Here is a 15,934-nt window from a genome sequence, read left to right on the forward strand (position 1 = left end):
AGTTTCTCTTTACTCTGCTGCAGCCTCTACCATCAGTGTGTGAAAAGGACATCAACAGTTTAGTAGGACACTTTTTATTTTAAGTTAAATAGTCAAACAGATAAAAACATCACAACATAATGCTTTAATAAAATAGTCTTTGGTATAAATCGTGCTCTTTATCAAATACTGTAATTATAAATGAAAAGTGCGAATACTGTCCATGAACCTCTCAGCAGAGTCTGAGTGCACGGACCAACGACTCGAGAGTATTTTAAAACATGAAACTTTACATCAAACCTTTTCAGCACCTCCTGATAAACAACGATTATCTGAAACAGCCGGAGCCTCATTCTGTTTCACACCTGCTGCAGACGTTACAGCCTGTTTACATGCTGCAGACGTTACAGCCTGTTTACCTGCTGCAGACGTTACAGCCTGTTTACCTGCTGCAGACGTTACAGCCTGTTTACATGCTGCAGACGTTACAGCCTGTTTACCTGCTGCAGACGTTACAGCCTGTTTACCTGCTGCAGACGTTACAGCCTGTTTACCTGCTGCAGACGTTACAGCCTGTTTACCTGCTGCAGACGTTACAGCCTGTTTACCTGCTGCAGACGTTACAGTCTGTTTACCTGCTGCAGACGTTACAGCCTGTTTACCTGCTGCAGACGTTACAGCCTGTTTACCTGCTGCAGACGTTACAGTCTGTTTACCTGCTGCAGACGTTACAGTCTGTTTACCTGCTGCAGACGTTACAGCCTGTTTACCTGCTGCAGACGTTACAGCCTGTTTACCTGCTGCAGACGTTACAGCCTGTTTACCTGCTGCAGACGTTACAGCCTGTTTACCTGCTGCAGACGTTACAGCCTGTTTACCTGCTGCAGACGTTACAGTCTGTTTACCTGCTGCAGACGTTACAGCCTGTTTACCTGCTGCAGACGTTACAGTCTGTTTACCTGCTGCAGACGTTACAGTCTGTTTACCTGCTGCAGACGTTACAGCCTGTTTACCTGCTGCAGACGTTACAGTCTGTTTACCTGCTGCAGACGTTACAGTCTGTTTACCTGCTGCAGACGTTACAGCCTGTTTACCTGCTGCAGACGTTACAGCCTGTTTACCTGCTGCAGACGTTACAGTCTGTTTACCTGCTGCAGACGTTACAGCCTGTTTACCTGCTGCAGACGTTACAGTCTGTTTACCTGCTGCAGACGTTACAGCCTGTTTACCTGCTGCAGACGTTACAGCCGGTTTACCTGCTGCAGACGTTACAGTCTGTTTACCTGCTGCAGACGTTACAGCCGGTTTACCTGCTGCAGACGTTACAGTCTGTTTACCTGCTGCAGACGTTACAGTCTGTTTACCTGCTGCAGACGTTACAGCCTGTTTACCTGCTGCAGACGTTACAGCCTGTTTACCTGCTGCAGACGTTACAGCCTGTTTACCTGCTGCAGACGTTACAGTCTGTTTACCTGCTGCTTTATTGAGATAAAAGAAACGTCCCTTTAAAGACTCGTCCTCTGTGTTCCTGCGAGTCATAGCGGAGCCTCCAGGTCCTGAAAGTATCGAGCATGGATTCTCTCCAGCAGTGAGTCCGGTCGTCTCTCCATCACAGTGCTGAATCACAACGATTGGTCGATGATGGTCCCTCCTTAATTGGGAGCCAACATGGCCGCTCCGTCACCCTGACAGTGTGTGCTCACAGGTGAGTCAGTCCTTCCTGCGTCTGCTCACAGAGTTTAAAGTGCAAGTCCCCCCCCCCCCCGTAACAGCCGGTCCTCGTCCTGGACTCGGTCTCAGACAATGGACTCTTTGGACGGCTGCCTCCCTCTCTGTGACGACTGTAAGGAGTGGCGTGCGGACGCCTGGCTGTGTGGGCGGGGCAGCAGGAGGATCACTCTCGGATTGGACGTCCTCCACTGGTTGTACAGCCGACAGTGATACCTGAGAGACACCTGAGGGAGACACGCAGGTTTACAGTCAGCCAGCAGGAAGGACCTCTGATTCTGACCCAGCTCGATCAGAACCAGAATGAACCTGTTTAAACGTCACACTGACCAGCGTCCAGAAGAGGTAGATGGTGAAGAGCGCCACGGTGAGCGCGATGAGCCCCACCGCCTCCAGTCGGCTGGAGGAGTGAAGATGGTCGATGGCGCCGCGGAGGCAGAGCCAGCCGGAGACGGAGGCCAGAGGAGTGATGAGGAGGAAACACACCATGTCTCCAAACAGGGTCCGCTTCTCCTGACGCAGAGACCGGTTCTGTAACCACTTCAACAGAGAGGACAGCAGAGTCAGCGTAAAGATCCAACATGACCCCCCACACCACCCCCTGTTCTCGTCCTGTACCTCCAGCAGAGACCTGGACCGCCTCGTCACCGTGAACTGGTACTGGCAGAGCTCACAGAAGCTGGTCCGGGAAGCGGACAGCCAGCGCTCCAGACAGCTGCGATGGATGGAGGACAGAGAGCCCGAGCACTCGCAGGGGGACAGCAGCTCCTCCTGAGCGGCCCCGTCGTGACAGATCCGACACATGGAGGTCTCTGACGCGGAGCTGAAAGGAGAGAAAGATTCAGCCGTTACAAACACGACTCCTCCTTTGGTTCGACCCGTCAGACATTTGGACTCCTCCGGGAGGTCGTGCCTCAGTTTGGTGTTTGCGTTCCTCCCTGCGGGACTCATCGGAGGATCCATCTCGCTCGACATCTGCGTGGAACACCAGAGGCTGCTCGCCGACCTGGACTCAGACTCTCAGGTGTCGCGGGCTGACGAATTCTGGTTCTGTGAAACTTCTGGGACTGGTCTTCATGGTGTCACGGGTCCATGAGGGTCTTACTGGGTCGGTCTTCCCAACTGCATGAACGACAGAGGTCAGAATATTTGTCACTAGTGAAGTAAAGACAAAGAGCTGTAACACTGAAAACAGCAGACGGCTGAAAGTCTCGCGTGAACACGGTCAGTGTGACGTCATATAAACAATCTTAGATAACTAAACAGTAAACTATATTAGCTCCACATTATCATTGTTTTCATTCATGAGACCATAAAGATTCTTACTGCCAAACTATAATTACATAACAACGTCACACAGCGGCATCATGTTGATATGAGTCAACCAGGAACTGAACACATCATGTTCCATGTAAACACACACACACACACGGACACACACACACACACACACACACACACCTTTCATGTAATTCTGTTTCGAGGCACACACATCAGTATTACCTTTATTCGTTTTTAGGAAACGATGATTAAAGTCTTCTTCTTCTGTTTTCAACTCTGCTGCTGACAAACATGAACTTCCGCCTTGAGCTAAAAAAAAACAAAAAAACAGCGTAGATCAGTTCAGCTGCTCCCACAGACCTGATGTCCCTGAACGCATCATGAAGGCACAGCCTTCTCCGGAGGTACTCCTCAAAATATCACGAAACTTCAAAAAAAACTCGTAATGCCGAGCTTTTCAAATAAAAACATCCGAAATGTGCCGACGTGTCGAGCTACGCTTCAGTTTAAGACCGTGAGACGTGCTGTGGGCAGTCTCTGATGGCGGGAATCCGTGCCTGTCAGGCATTACTCAGGGCTCACCACAGAGCACGCGAGCATTCTCTCTGACCAATCACAGCGCGTTCTGTCACCCTGCTTCACAGGAATGACGTCAGAACAAAGTCTGATAATGTAACACATTTAGATAATTAACAGAGGGTTTATTTATAACACAGCAGATGTTTAAACTGCTGTTCATTCATAAAACTCCGTTTTATCCAAATATCGCGACATTTGCCTTTTTCTTTTGATTATGAGCTCATATATCTTTGTAATTAAAAAAAAAATACATAAATGTTAATTTCCCTCTAAAATCAACCTCATGTAAATGGTTCTGTCACATAACTACATTTGTTATTATCATGTTTAATCAGTATCATTGAACCTGCGCTCTGCAGATCTCACCACCATGGTCATCCCTAAGTCCAAGTTCAAGGCTTTGGGGGGGGCGGTCTTTTGCTGTTTTAGGCCCCAAACCGCAGAACGCTCTCCCAGCTCACATCCAATCAATCAATCAATCAATCAATCAATCTTTACAAAAGCAGGTAAAGGACCTTACTGTTTGTTAACATTAACAAAAGAGCAGGTAAACAGACCATGCTCATCGTTATGTTTACATAAAGCAGGTAAAGGACCTTAAAGGACATCCAACCCACCACCGAGAAAATCCATTTATTCAGGCTCACATTTCAAACATAACCACTAATTGGACTGTTGCTCTTTTGTTTTAATTATGTTTTAGTAGTTTTGCTTTTGTTCTTGTTTTTACCCTGGAAAGCACCTTGTGCGACATTTGGTGCTGGAAAGTGTTATACAAATCAAATCTGATTGATTGCACTCTTATCTGATTTCGTCTTGTAGAAATGAGTCTTTCCTTGTTTGTGTTTATTGTTGATGTTTCATGTTGTCCTTAGAGATCACAGAAGTTAAAGTCCTTGTGTTTGTGAGCAGTCATGGCCAGTAAAGCTGATTTTACTCATCAAGTCATCAAAAGGTCTTCTTTTGTGTATTTAAAAAAAAAAACATTTGGAAAACTTTTTAGAGCCAAAAATAAAAGTCTTCCTGTTGGTTTTTCAAATTAAGAGAAGGACATTATCATTTCAGAGGGTCACGTATGTTTGAAACATGTGAAGTGAGATTTAACGTTTATGTTTCTCAAACAGCCTCATTGATGAATTAAAAAAAAGATCACAAAGTAAAAGTCATCGTTTTTTAAAATGTTCCTAAAGAGCAGCTTTACTTCCTGGTAGACATTTAGAGAAGTCAGACTGAAGACGATGACGAGATGGAAAAATCCTTCAGACTATTATTTCATATTTTATTGCGACACCACAGCTGCATTCTGGGAGAAAAAACACAACCCTTAAACCAGACAGGAAACACACAGAAGAACATCTGAAGGGAGTTCTACAAATGTTTTTGTAGTTCCTCACTTCAGCACAGGGTGGCGCCAGAGCACAACCTGCTGTGTGACGGTTCATCTTCTTAGGAAACCCTGAAGACAGAGTAGGGCTGACCACCACAGGAATGTGAAGTATTTCTCTGACACGATATGAGGCCGGAGTTTCTCAACACGTGAACGTCACTGTGGCTTTGAGTCGTCTCATCACTCAGCATGTTTACATCATGTTTGTTCACATGCTTTAACATTTCCCCTCAGAGAGAACAAATCACAGTCACTTCCTGGTTCTTCAGAAAACATGACACCAGATGAGGTGACCTTTTATTTCTCACTAAACAATTTTTTTTAGATTTAGATGCAAAAAGTTTGAACGTCACGTTCTGTGATGACGGCTGACTTCAAGTATACCCAACTGCAGCTGCAGGTACAGTACAAACCACGCCCCCTACAGACCACACCCACCCTATTGGTTAGGGTGAGGGAGACATTAGATCAGATAGGACGGGGTGTGTTTTGTAGCCAGTCTCTCGTGGAAGTTTTTTTTTGACATCACTCCTTTTTTCCTGCATGCAGTGAGGTGTGACGTGCAGGATGGCGCCGTGGTCTCACAGAGATGAGGCCACGCCCCCTCTGCAGCAGGCGCGGCAGGTTTGTCTGGATGCTCGAATAAAAAAACACCGTCAGAGAGAGAAAAAAACTCTTTCTCTGAACGCCTCAGATTCTGTCCAGACGGGTCACAGATTCTGAAAACAAAAAGACTAATCTGATGACACTGATGACTCCACAACTCTTCCTCTTCCATCCACTGAGCTTAAATCCTGCACACATGCTGCTCCACTGCAGCTCCTCTATCACACCCTCTTCTGCATGCTCGGTTACACGTTGCTTTGTTTTTTCATTTCTTACATGTTTGAGATGTGGGGCGGCAGCCGGTAATGGGAACTGGTTCAAGTCCCGGTGCGGAGCAAGGTGCCGAGGCGCCCTTGAGCCGAGTCATGGTGCGTGCTGCAGGTCGAGTGTTTCAAACTGAACTCAGGCCGACGTGTGTTCACGTGACGCAGAGACGTGTGTGAGGCTGAGAGTGAACCTGTCAGCGATAAGAGTTCATGTTTGCTCTGAGTTTGTAAACCTGCATTTTTTCCAATATTTGGATTCTAAATGTTGTTGACTGTTCTCTAAACTTCAGCAGGAACTCAGTCTGTTTGCTTTCTCTCTGTGTGCAAAGCAGCGAAATGTTCTGTTCCCTACAAAGAGCTGTTTATTCCAGGCCAATTACAGCTGCGCCCGAGACGTCCTAACCAAGGTGCATTATGGGAAAGACAAAACACAGGAGTAACTCCGACCTCTCGTATCTTCTGAGGAAGTCGAGCGTTTCTGATCACAGTCCGGATGCTCCTGACTGTGCGTGACCACAGTGTGACTCTGTGGACGCTTTATTAAATTGAGCGACCTGCTGCTGAGCGTTCATGTGACCATGTGACCGTGACGTGACTGAAGCTTCTTCTTCCCTCCGCTCCGTCAGTCTGTGCAGGAGGATCAAACCTCTCCTCTCTTTACTTCCACGTGTCTTCATGCAGCTTCCTCTGTTTGTACAGGGGAGCGCACCAGGGAGGTTTGGGGGTTCGGTGTGTTGCTCAAGGGCACCTGGGCAGTGCCCTGGCACCTCTCCAGCTACCAAACCACCTCCCATCATGGTCCACTTCGAGACGGCCGACCCTCCAGTCACTACAAACTTGTGAATGTTGTTTTTTCTCCTCTGATCTACGGAGACCTGGAGGTGACGTCCGTCTGTTTCCATGGAAACCAAAGCATGAGCGCCTTCTGTTTCACAACGCTTTATAAACTACAGGCGCATTTTAGAAACTTGAAATAGCATTTGTGTGATTCAACTCATTGTTCCAGAATAAAATCCATCAAAACAAAAAAAAAGAAATTTCAATTTCACTTAAAAAAATTAAATCTATGTTACAATTTGTGCAACATGGGAAAAAAAATACAACTGACATTTCTCCTCCCTTTTAACCGCCCCTCTCTCTCTATGTGTGTGTGTGTGTGTGTGTGTGTGTATGTGTGTGTGTCTCTGTCTCTGTCTCTCTCTCTCTCTGTATCTATGTGTGTGTGTGTGTATGTGTGTGTGTGTCTCTGTCTCTCTCTCTCTCTCTCTGTATCTATGTGTGTGTGTGTGTATGTGTGTGTGTCTCTGTCTCTGTCTCTCTCTCTCTCTGTATCTGTGTATGTGTATGTGTGTGTGTGTGTGTGTCTCTCTCTCTCTCTATCTATGTATTTGTATGTGTGTGTGTGTGTGTCTCTCTCTCTCTCTCTCTGTGTGTGTGTGTCTCTCTCTCTCTCTCTCTGTGTGTGTGTGTGTCTCTCTCTCTCTCTCTCTCTCTCTCTGTGTGTGTGTGTGTGTGTGTGTCTCTCTCTCTCTCTATCTGTGTGTGTGTGTATATGTGTGTGTGTGTGTGTCTCTCTCTCTCTCTCTCTCTCTCTCTGTGTGTGTGTATATATGTGTGTGTGTGTGTGTCTCTCTCTGTTTATCTGATTTTTTAAACAGAAAGCGCCTCATTGGACCCGCCCACTCGTCTCCATAGCAACGGTCACATGACTCCAGCTCCAGATGAAAACACCGAAAAGTTACTTAACAAAAACTGGGACAAACCGGAAGTGTAAAAGGGGGCCCTTCAGAATAAAATGCTTGACTCCTTTTGTGGTTTTATAAGAGGTGTGCTGATGGGGGTTCAAGGCTTTCTCTCATTATATAGTTATATGTAGTGTTAAGAACATCAGGTAAACTAATAAATGTTCTATTTGTATTTAATGAATCCGGAAGAGGACATCAACCAATCAATTCATCTGTTTGTTTGTAAACAAACCGAGAAAACCGCAACTTGAATAACAGTGCAAGCTTTTATTTTGAAGGCACGCGCCTCATGTTCCGGTGTGTAGCTGCGTGTTCGCGTACTTGTTTGGGTGTGCTTGTGTTGGCTTACATCACGCGTGCACTGTGTCAGTACCTGGAGCTCCGCGGAGCGCACCGACTCGTCGCGCTCCTCTCCGCCGCAGACATGACGCTGTCTCTGGGATGGCTCTCCGCCGTGTTTGCGGGCTTCTTCTCCGCTCACATCCTGCAGAGACTCTGCTTCCCGTACCTGTGGAGGGACCTGCTGTTCCTGCTCAAGGTGATCCGCTACGGAGTCAAGCTCGAGCTCTTCAAAGTGACGTCCCGCGTGCGCACGGTGCTGGACCGGTTCATCCAGCAGGCGCAGCGGATCCCGGACAAACCGTTCGTCATCTTCGAGGACACCGTGCACACGTACCGGGACGTGGACCGACGCAGCAACAGGTTCGCTCAGGTGTTCCTGCATGAGCTGAAGGTACAGAAAGGGGACTGTGTCGCGCTCCTCATGAGCAACGAGCCCGACTTCCTGTGCGCGTGGTTCGGCCTGGCCAAGGTGGGCTGCTCGGTGGCCTTTCTCAACACCAACATCAAGTCCAAGTCCTTACTGCACTGCTTCAACTGCTGCGGAGCCAAGACCCTCATCGTGGGCTCAGGTACAGACCCCACCTGGCACCTGCTGTGACGTCACACAGCGCACTCTCTGTCAGCTTTAAGTTTTAATATTTTAAAGCCAAGTTTATTATTTGACTTAAAAAAAACAAACTTTATTGAACTTAAAAACTCGACGTTAAGGGATCATGTTCATTATCGATTAATCGACTATTATTTGAGTTATTAGTCGACCACTGAGCTGGAGTTGTCACGTGGTCACCAGATTGCGAAACTTTCATAAGGTTGTTATAAAAATCATAACATAACATATTGATACCATGGCAACAACAATGCAACACAAAACCTCTTTACTCTGCAGCAGCCTCTACCATCAGTGTGTGAATGGATGAGTTCATACTGATGGACTCTGCAGCAGCCTCTACCATCAGTGTGTGAATGGATGAGTTCATACTGATGGACTCTTTACTCTGCAGCAGCCTCTACCATCAGTGTGTGAATGGATGAGTTCATACTGATGGACTCTGCAGCAGCCTCTACCATCAGTGTGTGAATGGATGAGTTCATACTGATGGACTCTGCAGCAGCCTCTACCATCAGTGTGTGAATGGATGAGTTCATACTGATGCAGCTGGAGGCTGATGCTTGTTGTCCAGATGAAATGTTCCAGGTTTGTCTCAGAGGAGGAGACGGAGGTTCACCTGGACAAACCTTCGTCTTCTTCACACCCTGCTGAGTCGTTCTCTGAGGCGTTGGGGATATTTTACTGATCGATCAATGATTGCATCTTTGATCCCGATCAGTCAGACATTTAGTGTGAGTGCAGAAAGCTCTGAGGACTCTGATCCCTGCCTTCATGTGGACTCTGTTAGTGAGCTCTTCACTGACTCCGTCCCCGTGTGGGAGCGGGGGGATTCCTGCGTCTCCAGCTAATAGGATTCACCACGCTGCAGCCATGTGACGGCTGATCATTGCTCAACACGCAGGCGTGATGTCGGTCAGAGGACGCTGTCCTCGCTGCAACCCGCAGTGAGACGCGTTCATGGAAGAGTCTGATAACAGCCGAGCAGCTGCAGCCGCGTAAACAGGAAGTTCTCCTCTTAATGACCGTTCAGGGGAAAATGCTGCGTTCAGGTTCCTCCTCCTCCTCCTCCTCCTCGGAGGCTCCCAGATTCTGGTTCATGGTTCTGGACTCGGTGCTGTTCAAACTAAACAAACATCTTCATCTGCTCAGTTCATCCACACAAACACAACGAGCCTTGATGGGAGGGGGAGGCCTGACGATGTTCAGTAGGTGAAGGTCGAAGGTCAAAGAGAGCAGGAAGCAGGAGAGGAGCGGCGTCGGTGACCTTGGAGTGAAGCTGCGCCGCGTGTCTGGAGGATACCGGCCCTTTAAGAGGGCGCCCTTCCTGTGGCTCCTTTCACAATAAATCAGCTGTTTTTATTTATTTTTACACCATGTGGAATTTTTTTATTTTTTTTGGCATGTTGGTCCAAATTTAAGGGAATATCAGACATTTGGAAAAGTGCGGCGGTGACGTCAACGGCGCCTTTTTGAAAAGAGTGTTTTAAGTTGAGCGCTCTGAGAGGCGGCTCGCTCGGAGAGGCGGCTCGCTCTGAGAGGCGGCTCGCTCTGAGAGGCGGCTCGCTCTGAGAGGCGGCTCGCTCTGAGAGGCGGCTCGCTCTGAGAGGCGGCTCGCTCTGAGAGGCGGCTCGCTCTGAGAGGCGGCTCGCTCTGAGAGGCGGCTCGCTCTGAGAGGCGGCTCGCTCTGAGAGGCGGCTCGCTCGGAGAGGCGGCTCGCTCGGAGAGGCGGCTCGCTCGGAGAGGCGGCTCGCTCGGAGAGGCGGCTCGCTCTGAGAGGCGGCTCGCTCTGAGAGACGGCTCGCTCTGAGAGACGGCTCGCTCGGAGAGGCGGCTCGCTCGGAGAGACGGGCGCCGAGTGTCAAACAGTTTCTTCTCCTGTTAATCAGAATGTGTCTCGTTTGTGTTTCTGTCTCAGACTTGTTGGACACGCTGGACGGCATCCTGAGCACGCTGCTGGACGACAGCATCCGCGTGTGGGCCGTGAAGAGCCACAGCGAGCGCACGCAGGTCAACACGCTGCTGGACAAGATCCACGCCGCGTCCGATCAGCCGGTCCCCGCAGCGCTCCGAGCGACCACGTCCCTCAAGTCTCCCACGCTCTACATCTTCACCTCGGGGACCACAGGTCGGTCACGCAGCACGCCGTCAGCGGCTCTTTGTTCTTCAACGTAACGGGCCGACACGTAGCTTTACCAAACATCGTGTTTCTAGTGACACCGCGGGCGGCGCTCTCGCTGGCGTGCTCGCACCTCTGAAGCTCGCCCGTGGTCGCCCAATGCCGCCGCTCACATTCTACGCGTCTTCCTTTTTTTTTCTTCTGGTGTCTTTCGTGTTTTCGTGGAGTCCGGAGGTCGTTTCAGGCTCGAGTGTTGAACCCGGGTTAGTCCAAAGAGCCGTTCTCTTTTCTAACAAGCGGAAAATCCGGATGAATCGATGGAGAACCTTTCCTGAGCTGCGGGTTATTCCCAACCTTTCCAAACATCAATAAAGCGTCTTGTCTTTAAAGCGTTCAGCGTCTCTCTCGGTTTCTCCGACGTGAAAAAAAGGAAATCAGTTTTTATTTTTTAGAATCCTCGGTCACACGGTTTTTATTCACATTTGTATAAAACAGACGAGATTCAGTTTGTGATCAATCTGTGTAAGTGAGCGTGAGATTAGATGTTACTGAAGGACACTACCAGCCTGTTTGGATCGGGAACGCCGGATCAAGATGTCGTCACTTACTCACAAGGACGTGAAGAGAGAGAGAGGTCACAAGGTTTCAGATGAAGGTCACACAGGAAGCGGCGAGGAGACGTGAGGCGGGGTCGTCAGGATCTCTAACAGGAAGTCAAAGTGTTGATGAATGAATGTGATCAGCAGCGTGTGGCGTGTGTCCTCAGGTCTCCCTAAAGCCGCAGTCATCACCCACCTGCAGAGCCTGAAGGCCGCGGCAGGATTCTGGGCGTTCGGGGTGACCGAAGACGACGTGATGTACGTCCCCCTGCCGCTTTACCACAGCGCCGCTTCTCTGATCGGGATCGGAGGAACCATCGAGCTGGGTAAGAAGACACGAAGGGTTATTGTTAGCACAGTTAGCTGTTAGCTGTTAGCAGAGTTAGCTGTTAGCAGAGTTAGCTGTTAGCGGTTAGCTGCTAGCTGTTAGCTGCTAGCTGTTTGACGCCGTCAGATATCACAAGATTACTGGAGGATGTCGATGAAGTGGTCGGGTGAGTTTAAAACATGTGAAGACGAGTGACTGTGTGAAGGGACGAGATGGAAGCGTCGCAGCAGGTGACCCGGTTTGAGAGGAGTGGGTGAGAAACTCTGCAGGTCGATCAGGTTCTGCAGGTCGGGTCAAGTTTTCATCACTTCTGCAGGGAAAGTGACAGACACACACACACACACACACACTGACTGCAGAATGTATGTGAAGTAGGGACGTGAAGACAGTCAGCTATCCAGATGGTTCACCATGATGTGGTTGTGGTTCACCATGATGTGGTTGTGGTTCACCATGATGTGGTTGTGGTTCACCATGATGTGGTTGTGGTTCACCATGATGTGGTTCTGGTTCACCACGATGTGGTTCTGGTTCACCACGATGTGGTTGTGGTTCACCATGATGTGGTTGTGGTTCACCATGATGTGGTTGTGGTTCACCATGATGTGGTTCTGGTTCACCACGATGTGGTTCTGGTTCACCATGATGTGGGTCTGGTTCTGGTTCTTGATCATTTCAGACCTCATCCACACGCAACCGCAGAAGTGCGTTTCTAAGCATGCCAGACCTCTAGGGGGCAGTAGAGGGAGAATTCACAAATCTTCACTTTGGTTGGAGGTTTTTAAAAGCTTCATTTCTGCGTGTTCGTCTGGATGAGAGGCTGACAGATACCCGGCTACGTGTGGGCGAGGCCTCAGTTCCTTTAGACTTCATCAAACAGCAAAGAATAAAGTCTTTGATCCTGTGTTTGGAGACTCCTCAGACGGCTCACCTTGAGTTTATCCATCAGGTGAGAAGACCGACTGATTCATCATCACACTTCCTGATCCTAGCTAACAGGTCATCAGACTGGGACCTGGTCCTGATCCTAGCTAACAGGTCCTCAGACTGGGACCTGGTCCTGATCCTAGCTAACAGGTCCTCAGACTGGGACCTGGTCCTGATCCTAGCTAACAGGTCATCAGACTTTGACCTGGTCCTAATCCTAGCTAACAGGTCCTCAGACTGGGACCTGGTCCTGATCCTAGCTAACAGGTCCTCAGACTGGGACCTGGTCCTGATCCTAGCTAACAGTTCCTCAGACTGGGAACTAGTCCTGATCCTAGCTAACAGGTCCTCAGACTGGGACCTGGTCCTGATCCTAGCTAACATGTCATGAGACTGGGACCTGGTCCTGATCCTAGCTAACAGTTCCTCAGACTGGGAACTAGTCCTGATCCTAGCTAACAGGTCCTCAGACTGGGACCTGGTCCTGATCCTAGCTAACAGGTCCTCAGACTGGGACCTGGTCCTGATCCTAGCTAACGGGTTGTGGTGGACTTGGACCAGTTTGGTGTTTCACCTCATTGAATTCATTGTTTGATACCCAGAAGTGATTTTCTTGGCAGACCGGTCTCCAGCGAGTCCTCAGAGAGCGACTCTGTGATCCCTTTGACGAGCCGGCAGCCTAATGAGGCTTCAGAGCGGCGTGGACACTGGACGCCATTATAGAGAATCTAATGACGTTACGTCATCGTTGTGTTTGTTCGCCTTCAGCGGGTCGGAGAGTAAATAAAACGATTTAACGCTCGAAGCCTTCGACCAATCGCTGGTGAGTTCAACGACCTCTGATTCACAGAAGTCTGAGCTGACAGACGGCGGTCTGCTGTCCTCACATGTTGAACTACAGATGAAGCCTTTAGACTTTGTTTGAGTCCGTCTGTTATGTCACTGAGATAACGAGTCGAGTCAGCCGATCGACGTTCACCAACAAAGATCAAACGAGGATTTATATTCAAACATGAAGACGTGAAACAAATCAACGAGATGAGAACTCGCTGAGTGTGGATGAGATAATTAAAGGGCCAATCAGAGAGCTGCTCTCTTCCTCTGTGATCAATCAGCCAATCAGAGAGCTGCTCTCTTCCTGTATGATCAATCAGCCAATCAGAGAGCTGCTCTCATCCTCTGTGATCAATCAGCCAATCAGAGAGCTGCAGGTCGGCGCCATGTGATTGATTAAACGGTCTAAATCAGAAGAATGTGGACGGCGCACTGTGACTTTAAGGATTTGTTTGGTTGTGTCTTTAGGAGCGACCTGCATCCTGAAGAAGAAGTTTTCAGCGTCACATTTCTGGAGCGACTGTCGAAAACACAACGTGACTGTTTTCCAGTACATCGGAGAACTCTGCAGGTATCTCTGCAACCAGCCGCAGGTAAGCTAACGTGAGAGAGAGCAGAAACGTTCATGACGCAGCAGGCGGGCTGCTCACGAGTAACGGGTTTTAAAAAGGTGAGCTCTTTAAAGGAGCACGAAAGGAAGCGTGGATCCACAGGAACAGGAAACGAGGACATGATGTAAAAGCGACCGCACGACGTGGAGAGTCCGAGCGCTGACGAGGGACGGGGACGAGGGACGGAGCACAGAGACACAAGTCTTTAAGTCTTTACAGCTTCTGCTGAATAATTTCAGAAACATTGTGCACGACTGTGACCGAAGACAAGCGGGGTCTTTGTGTCACACACACACACACACACACACACACACACACACGCATCCACAGAGACTACATCCACAAACTGAGAAATGTATGCACACATCGACACACACAGAGAGAAATGTACGAACATACAGTACATTGAAATCCACACACACACACACACACACACACACACACACACACACGGAGTGAGGGCAGAGGTCGTCTTCATCAGACTCAAAGTCCTCTTTGTCCCCCCCCCCCCGCTCTGTTTGCTCTCTCTCTTGTTATTCAGCTGTGTGGGCGAGTTTGGGGGGGGGGGGGGACAGAACGTCCTGGACTGTCCTGGACTGTCCTCTGTTCTGATAAATTAAAGATGTCGACACGTTTTCACCACATATTCAAAATGTGCACACGAGCGTGAGCTGTGATTACTGTCACTGCGTGCGTGCGTGCGGGGATCAACGTGCAAACAAACATCTGAAGGAGAGAGAGAGAGAGAGAGAAGATCCACAGGTCGGATTCGAACCCGGGACGTCTCTGTACATGGGAGGCACACACTGACCGCTAGGCCACTGGCGCCCTCTCTCCCTGTGAAAACGACGAGATTAAATGTATACTTCTGTTAAAGGAGCAGTGTGTGTGTCTGACCCCTAGTGTTTAAAATGGGTACTGCATCACGTCCTCTCTGTCCACAGTCGGACGGGGACAAGGATCACAAGGTGCTGATGGGCGTGGGCAACGGGCTGCGGCCGGACGTCTGGAGGGAGTTTCACAGGCGGTTTGGAAACATCAAGATGTGCGAGGTGTACGGCTCGACCGAGGGGAACCTGTGCTTCATGAACCACATCGGGAAGATCGGGACGGTGGGACGCTCCAACTTCATCTACAGGGTGAGACCAGGCCTTCATGTCTTTAAGGACTCGTAACGTGTCACTGCTTTTCACAGGCCGAGGTTTTCATCACCCATTCTGCACACACCTGTCTAAAGGGGGGGGGGGGCAGTCAGAGGACAGAGTCTCTGCAGACATGTACGGAGGCCCAGAAGGGACAAAGGAGCAGCTTCACTTTAATGAGGAGACTGAGTTTTATTTTGAAGGGACAAATGGAGCAGCTTTACTTTAATGAGGAGACTGAGTTTTATTTTGAAGGGACAATGGAGCAGCTTCACTTTAGGAGAAGACTGAGTTTTATTTTGAAGGGACAAGCAGCTTTACTTCAGGAGGAGACTGAGTTTTATTTTGAAGGGACAAAGGAGCAGCTTTACTTTAGGAGAAGACTGAATTTTATTTTGAAGGGACAATGGAGCAGCTTCACTTTAGGAGAAGACTGAGTTTTATTTTAAAGGGACAAAGGAGCAGCTTCACTTTAATGAGGAGACTGAGTTTTATTTTAAAGGAACAATAGAGCAGCTTCACTTTAGGAGAAGATTGAGTTTTATTTTGAAGGGACAATGGAGCAGCTTCACTTTAGGAGAAGACTGAGTTTTATTTTGAAGGGACAATGGAGCATCTTCACTTTAGGAGAAGACTGAGTTTTATTTTGAAGGGACAATGGAGCAGCTTTGCTTTAAGATGAGTCTGTATTTTATTTTGAAGGAACAAGCTGCTGACTGTCTTTTACAACATCATCAATGACCCAGATTCTGTGAACATGGACACCTGGAGGTCTGAGTGGACTGGTGATGGTGGCGGGGGGGAGGGGCGGTGGTTAGTCAGGGGGGGCGGGGGGGGGGGGGGGGGGGGGGGTT

At 48.9% G+C, this 15,934-nt stretch overlaps 2 protein-coding genes and 1 long non-coding RNA gene across 4 annotated transcripts; 1 reads left to right on the forward strand and 2 right to left on the reverse strand.

The window, feature by feature from the left end:
• Positions 1-1,465: 1,465 nt before the first annotated feature.
• Positions 1,466-2,746, reverse strand: LOC306837365 (E3 ubiquitin-protein ligase MARCHF3-like). The gene is made up of 4 exons (XM_079365014.1): positions 2,621-2,746; positions 2,326-2,530; positions 2,038-2,247; positions 1,466-1,934 (listed from the first exon to the last, which is right to left on the reverse strand). Exons 1-4 carry the CDS (start codon positions 2,680-2,682, stop codon positions 1,776-1,778), a joined length of 636 nt encoding a protein of 211 aa, XP_079221140.1. The 5' UTR covers positions 2,683-2,746; the 3' UTR covers positions 1,466-1,775.
• Positions 2,747-7,792: 5,046 nt separating this feature from the next.
• Positions 7,793-15,128, forward strand: LOC306837195 (long-chain fatty acid transport protein 6-like). Of its 2 annotated transcripts, XM_079364760.1 has the most exons (5): positions 7,794-8,482; positions 10,439-10,648; positions 11,406-11,564; positions 13,796-13,920; positions 14,883-15,128. In XM_079364760.1, the coding sequence occupies exons 1-5, from the start codon at positions 7,861-7,863 to the stop codon at positions 15,111-15,113; spliced, it is 1,347 nt and encodes a 448-aa protein (XP_079220886.1). In that variant the 5' UTR covers positions 7,794-7,860; the 3' UTR covers positions 15,114-15,128. The 2 variants fall into 2 exon arrangements, with proteins under 2 accessions (XP_079220887.1, XP_079220886.1); XM_079364761.1 differs by lacking the exon at positions 10,439-10,648 and having other exon boundaries at positions 7,793-8,482.
• A 194-nt stretch (positions 15,129-15,322) lies between these two features.
• LOC306837210 lies at positions 15,323-15,862 on the reverse strand. Its single transcript, XR_013780891.1, has 2 exons — positions 15,703-15,862; positions 15,323-15,400 (listed from the first exon to the last, which is right to left on the reverse strand). It is a non-coding gene; the product is annotated as an uncharacterized lncRNA (long non-coding RNA).
• Between the last annotated feature and the right edge of the window lie 72 nt (positions 15,863-15,934).

Source organism: Symphodus melops (assembly GCF_947650265.1).
Source record: "Symphodus melops genome assembly, chromosome: 16".
Classification (NCBI taxonomy): Eukaryota; Metazoa; Chordata; class Actinopteri; order Labriformes; family Labridae; genus Symphodus; species Symphodus melops.

What these genes read in the sequence shown, in the direction of transcription:
- LOC306837195 (XM_079364760.1), top strand. Translation starts at nt 7,861, where the DNA reads ATGTTCCGGTGTGTAGCTGCGTGTTCGCGTACTTGTTTGGGTGTGCTT. An exon ending in GACCCTCATCGTGGGCTCAG is followed by an intron (nt 8,483 to 10,438) that starts GTACAGACCCCA and finishes TTTCTGTCTCAG; the next exon opens with ACTTGTTGGACACGCTGGAC. An exon ending in CTTCACCTCGGGGACCACAG is followed by an intron (nt 10,649 to 11,405) that starts GTCGGTCACGCA and finishes GTGTGTCCTCAG; the next exon opens with GTCTCCCTAAAGCCGCAGTC.
- LOC306837365 (XM_079365014.1), bottom strand. Translation starts at nt 2,682, where the DNA reads ATGTCGAGCGAGATGGATCCTCCGATGAGTCCCGCAGGGAGGAACGCA. An exon ending in AACGCAAACACCAAACTGAG is followed by an intron (nt 2,531 to 2,620) that starts GCACGACCTCCC and finishes CTCTCCTTTCAG; the next exon opens with CTCCGCGTCAGAGACCTCCA. An exon ending in GGTCCAGGTCTCTGCTGGAG is followed by an intron (nt 2,248 to 2,325) that starts GTACAGGACGAG and finishes TCTCTGTTGAAG; the next exon opens with TGGTTACAGAACCGGTCTCT.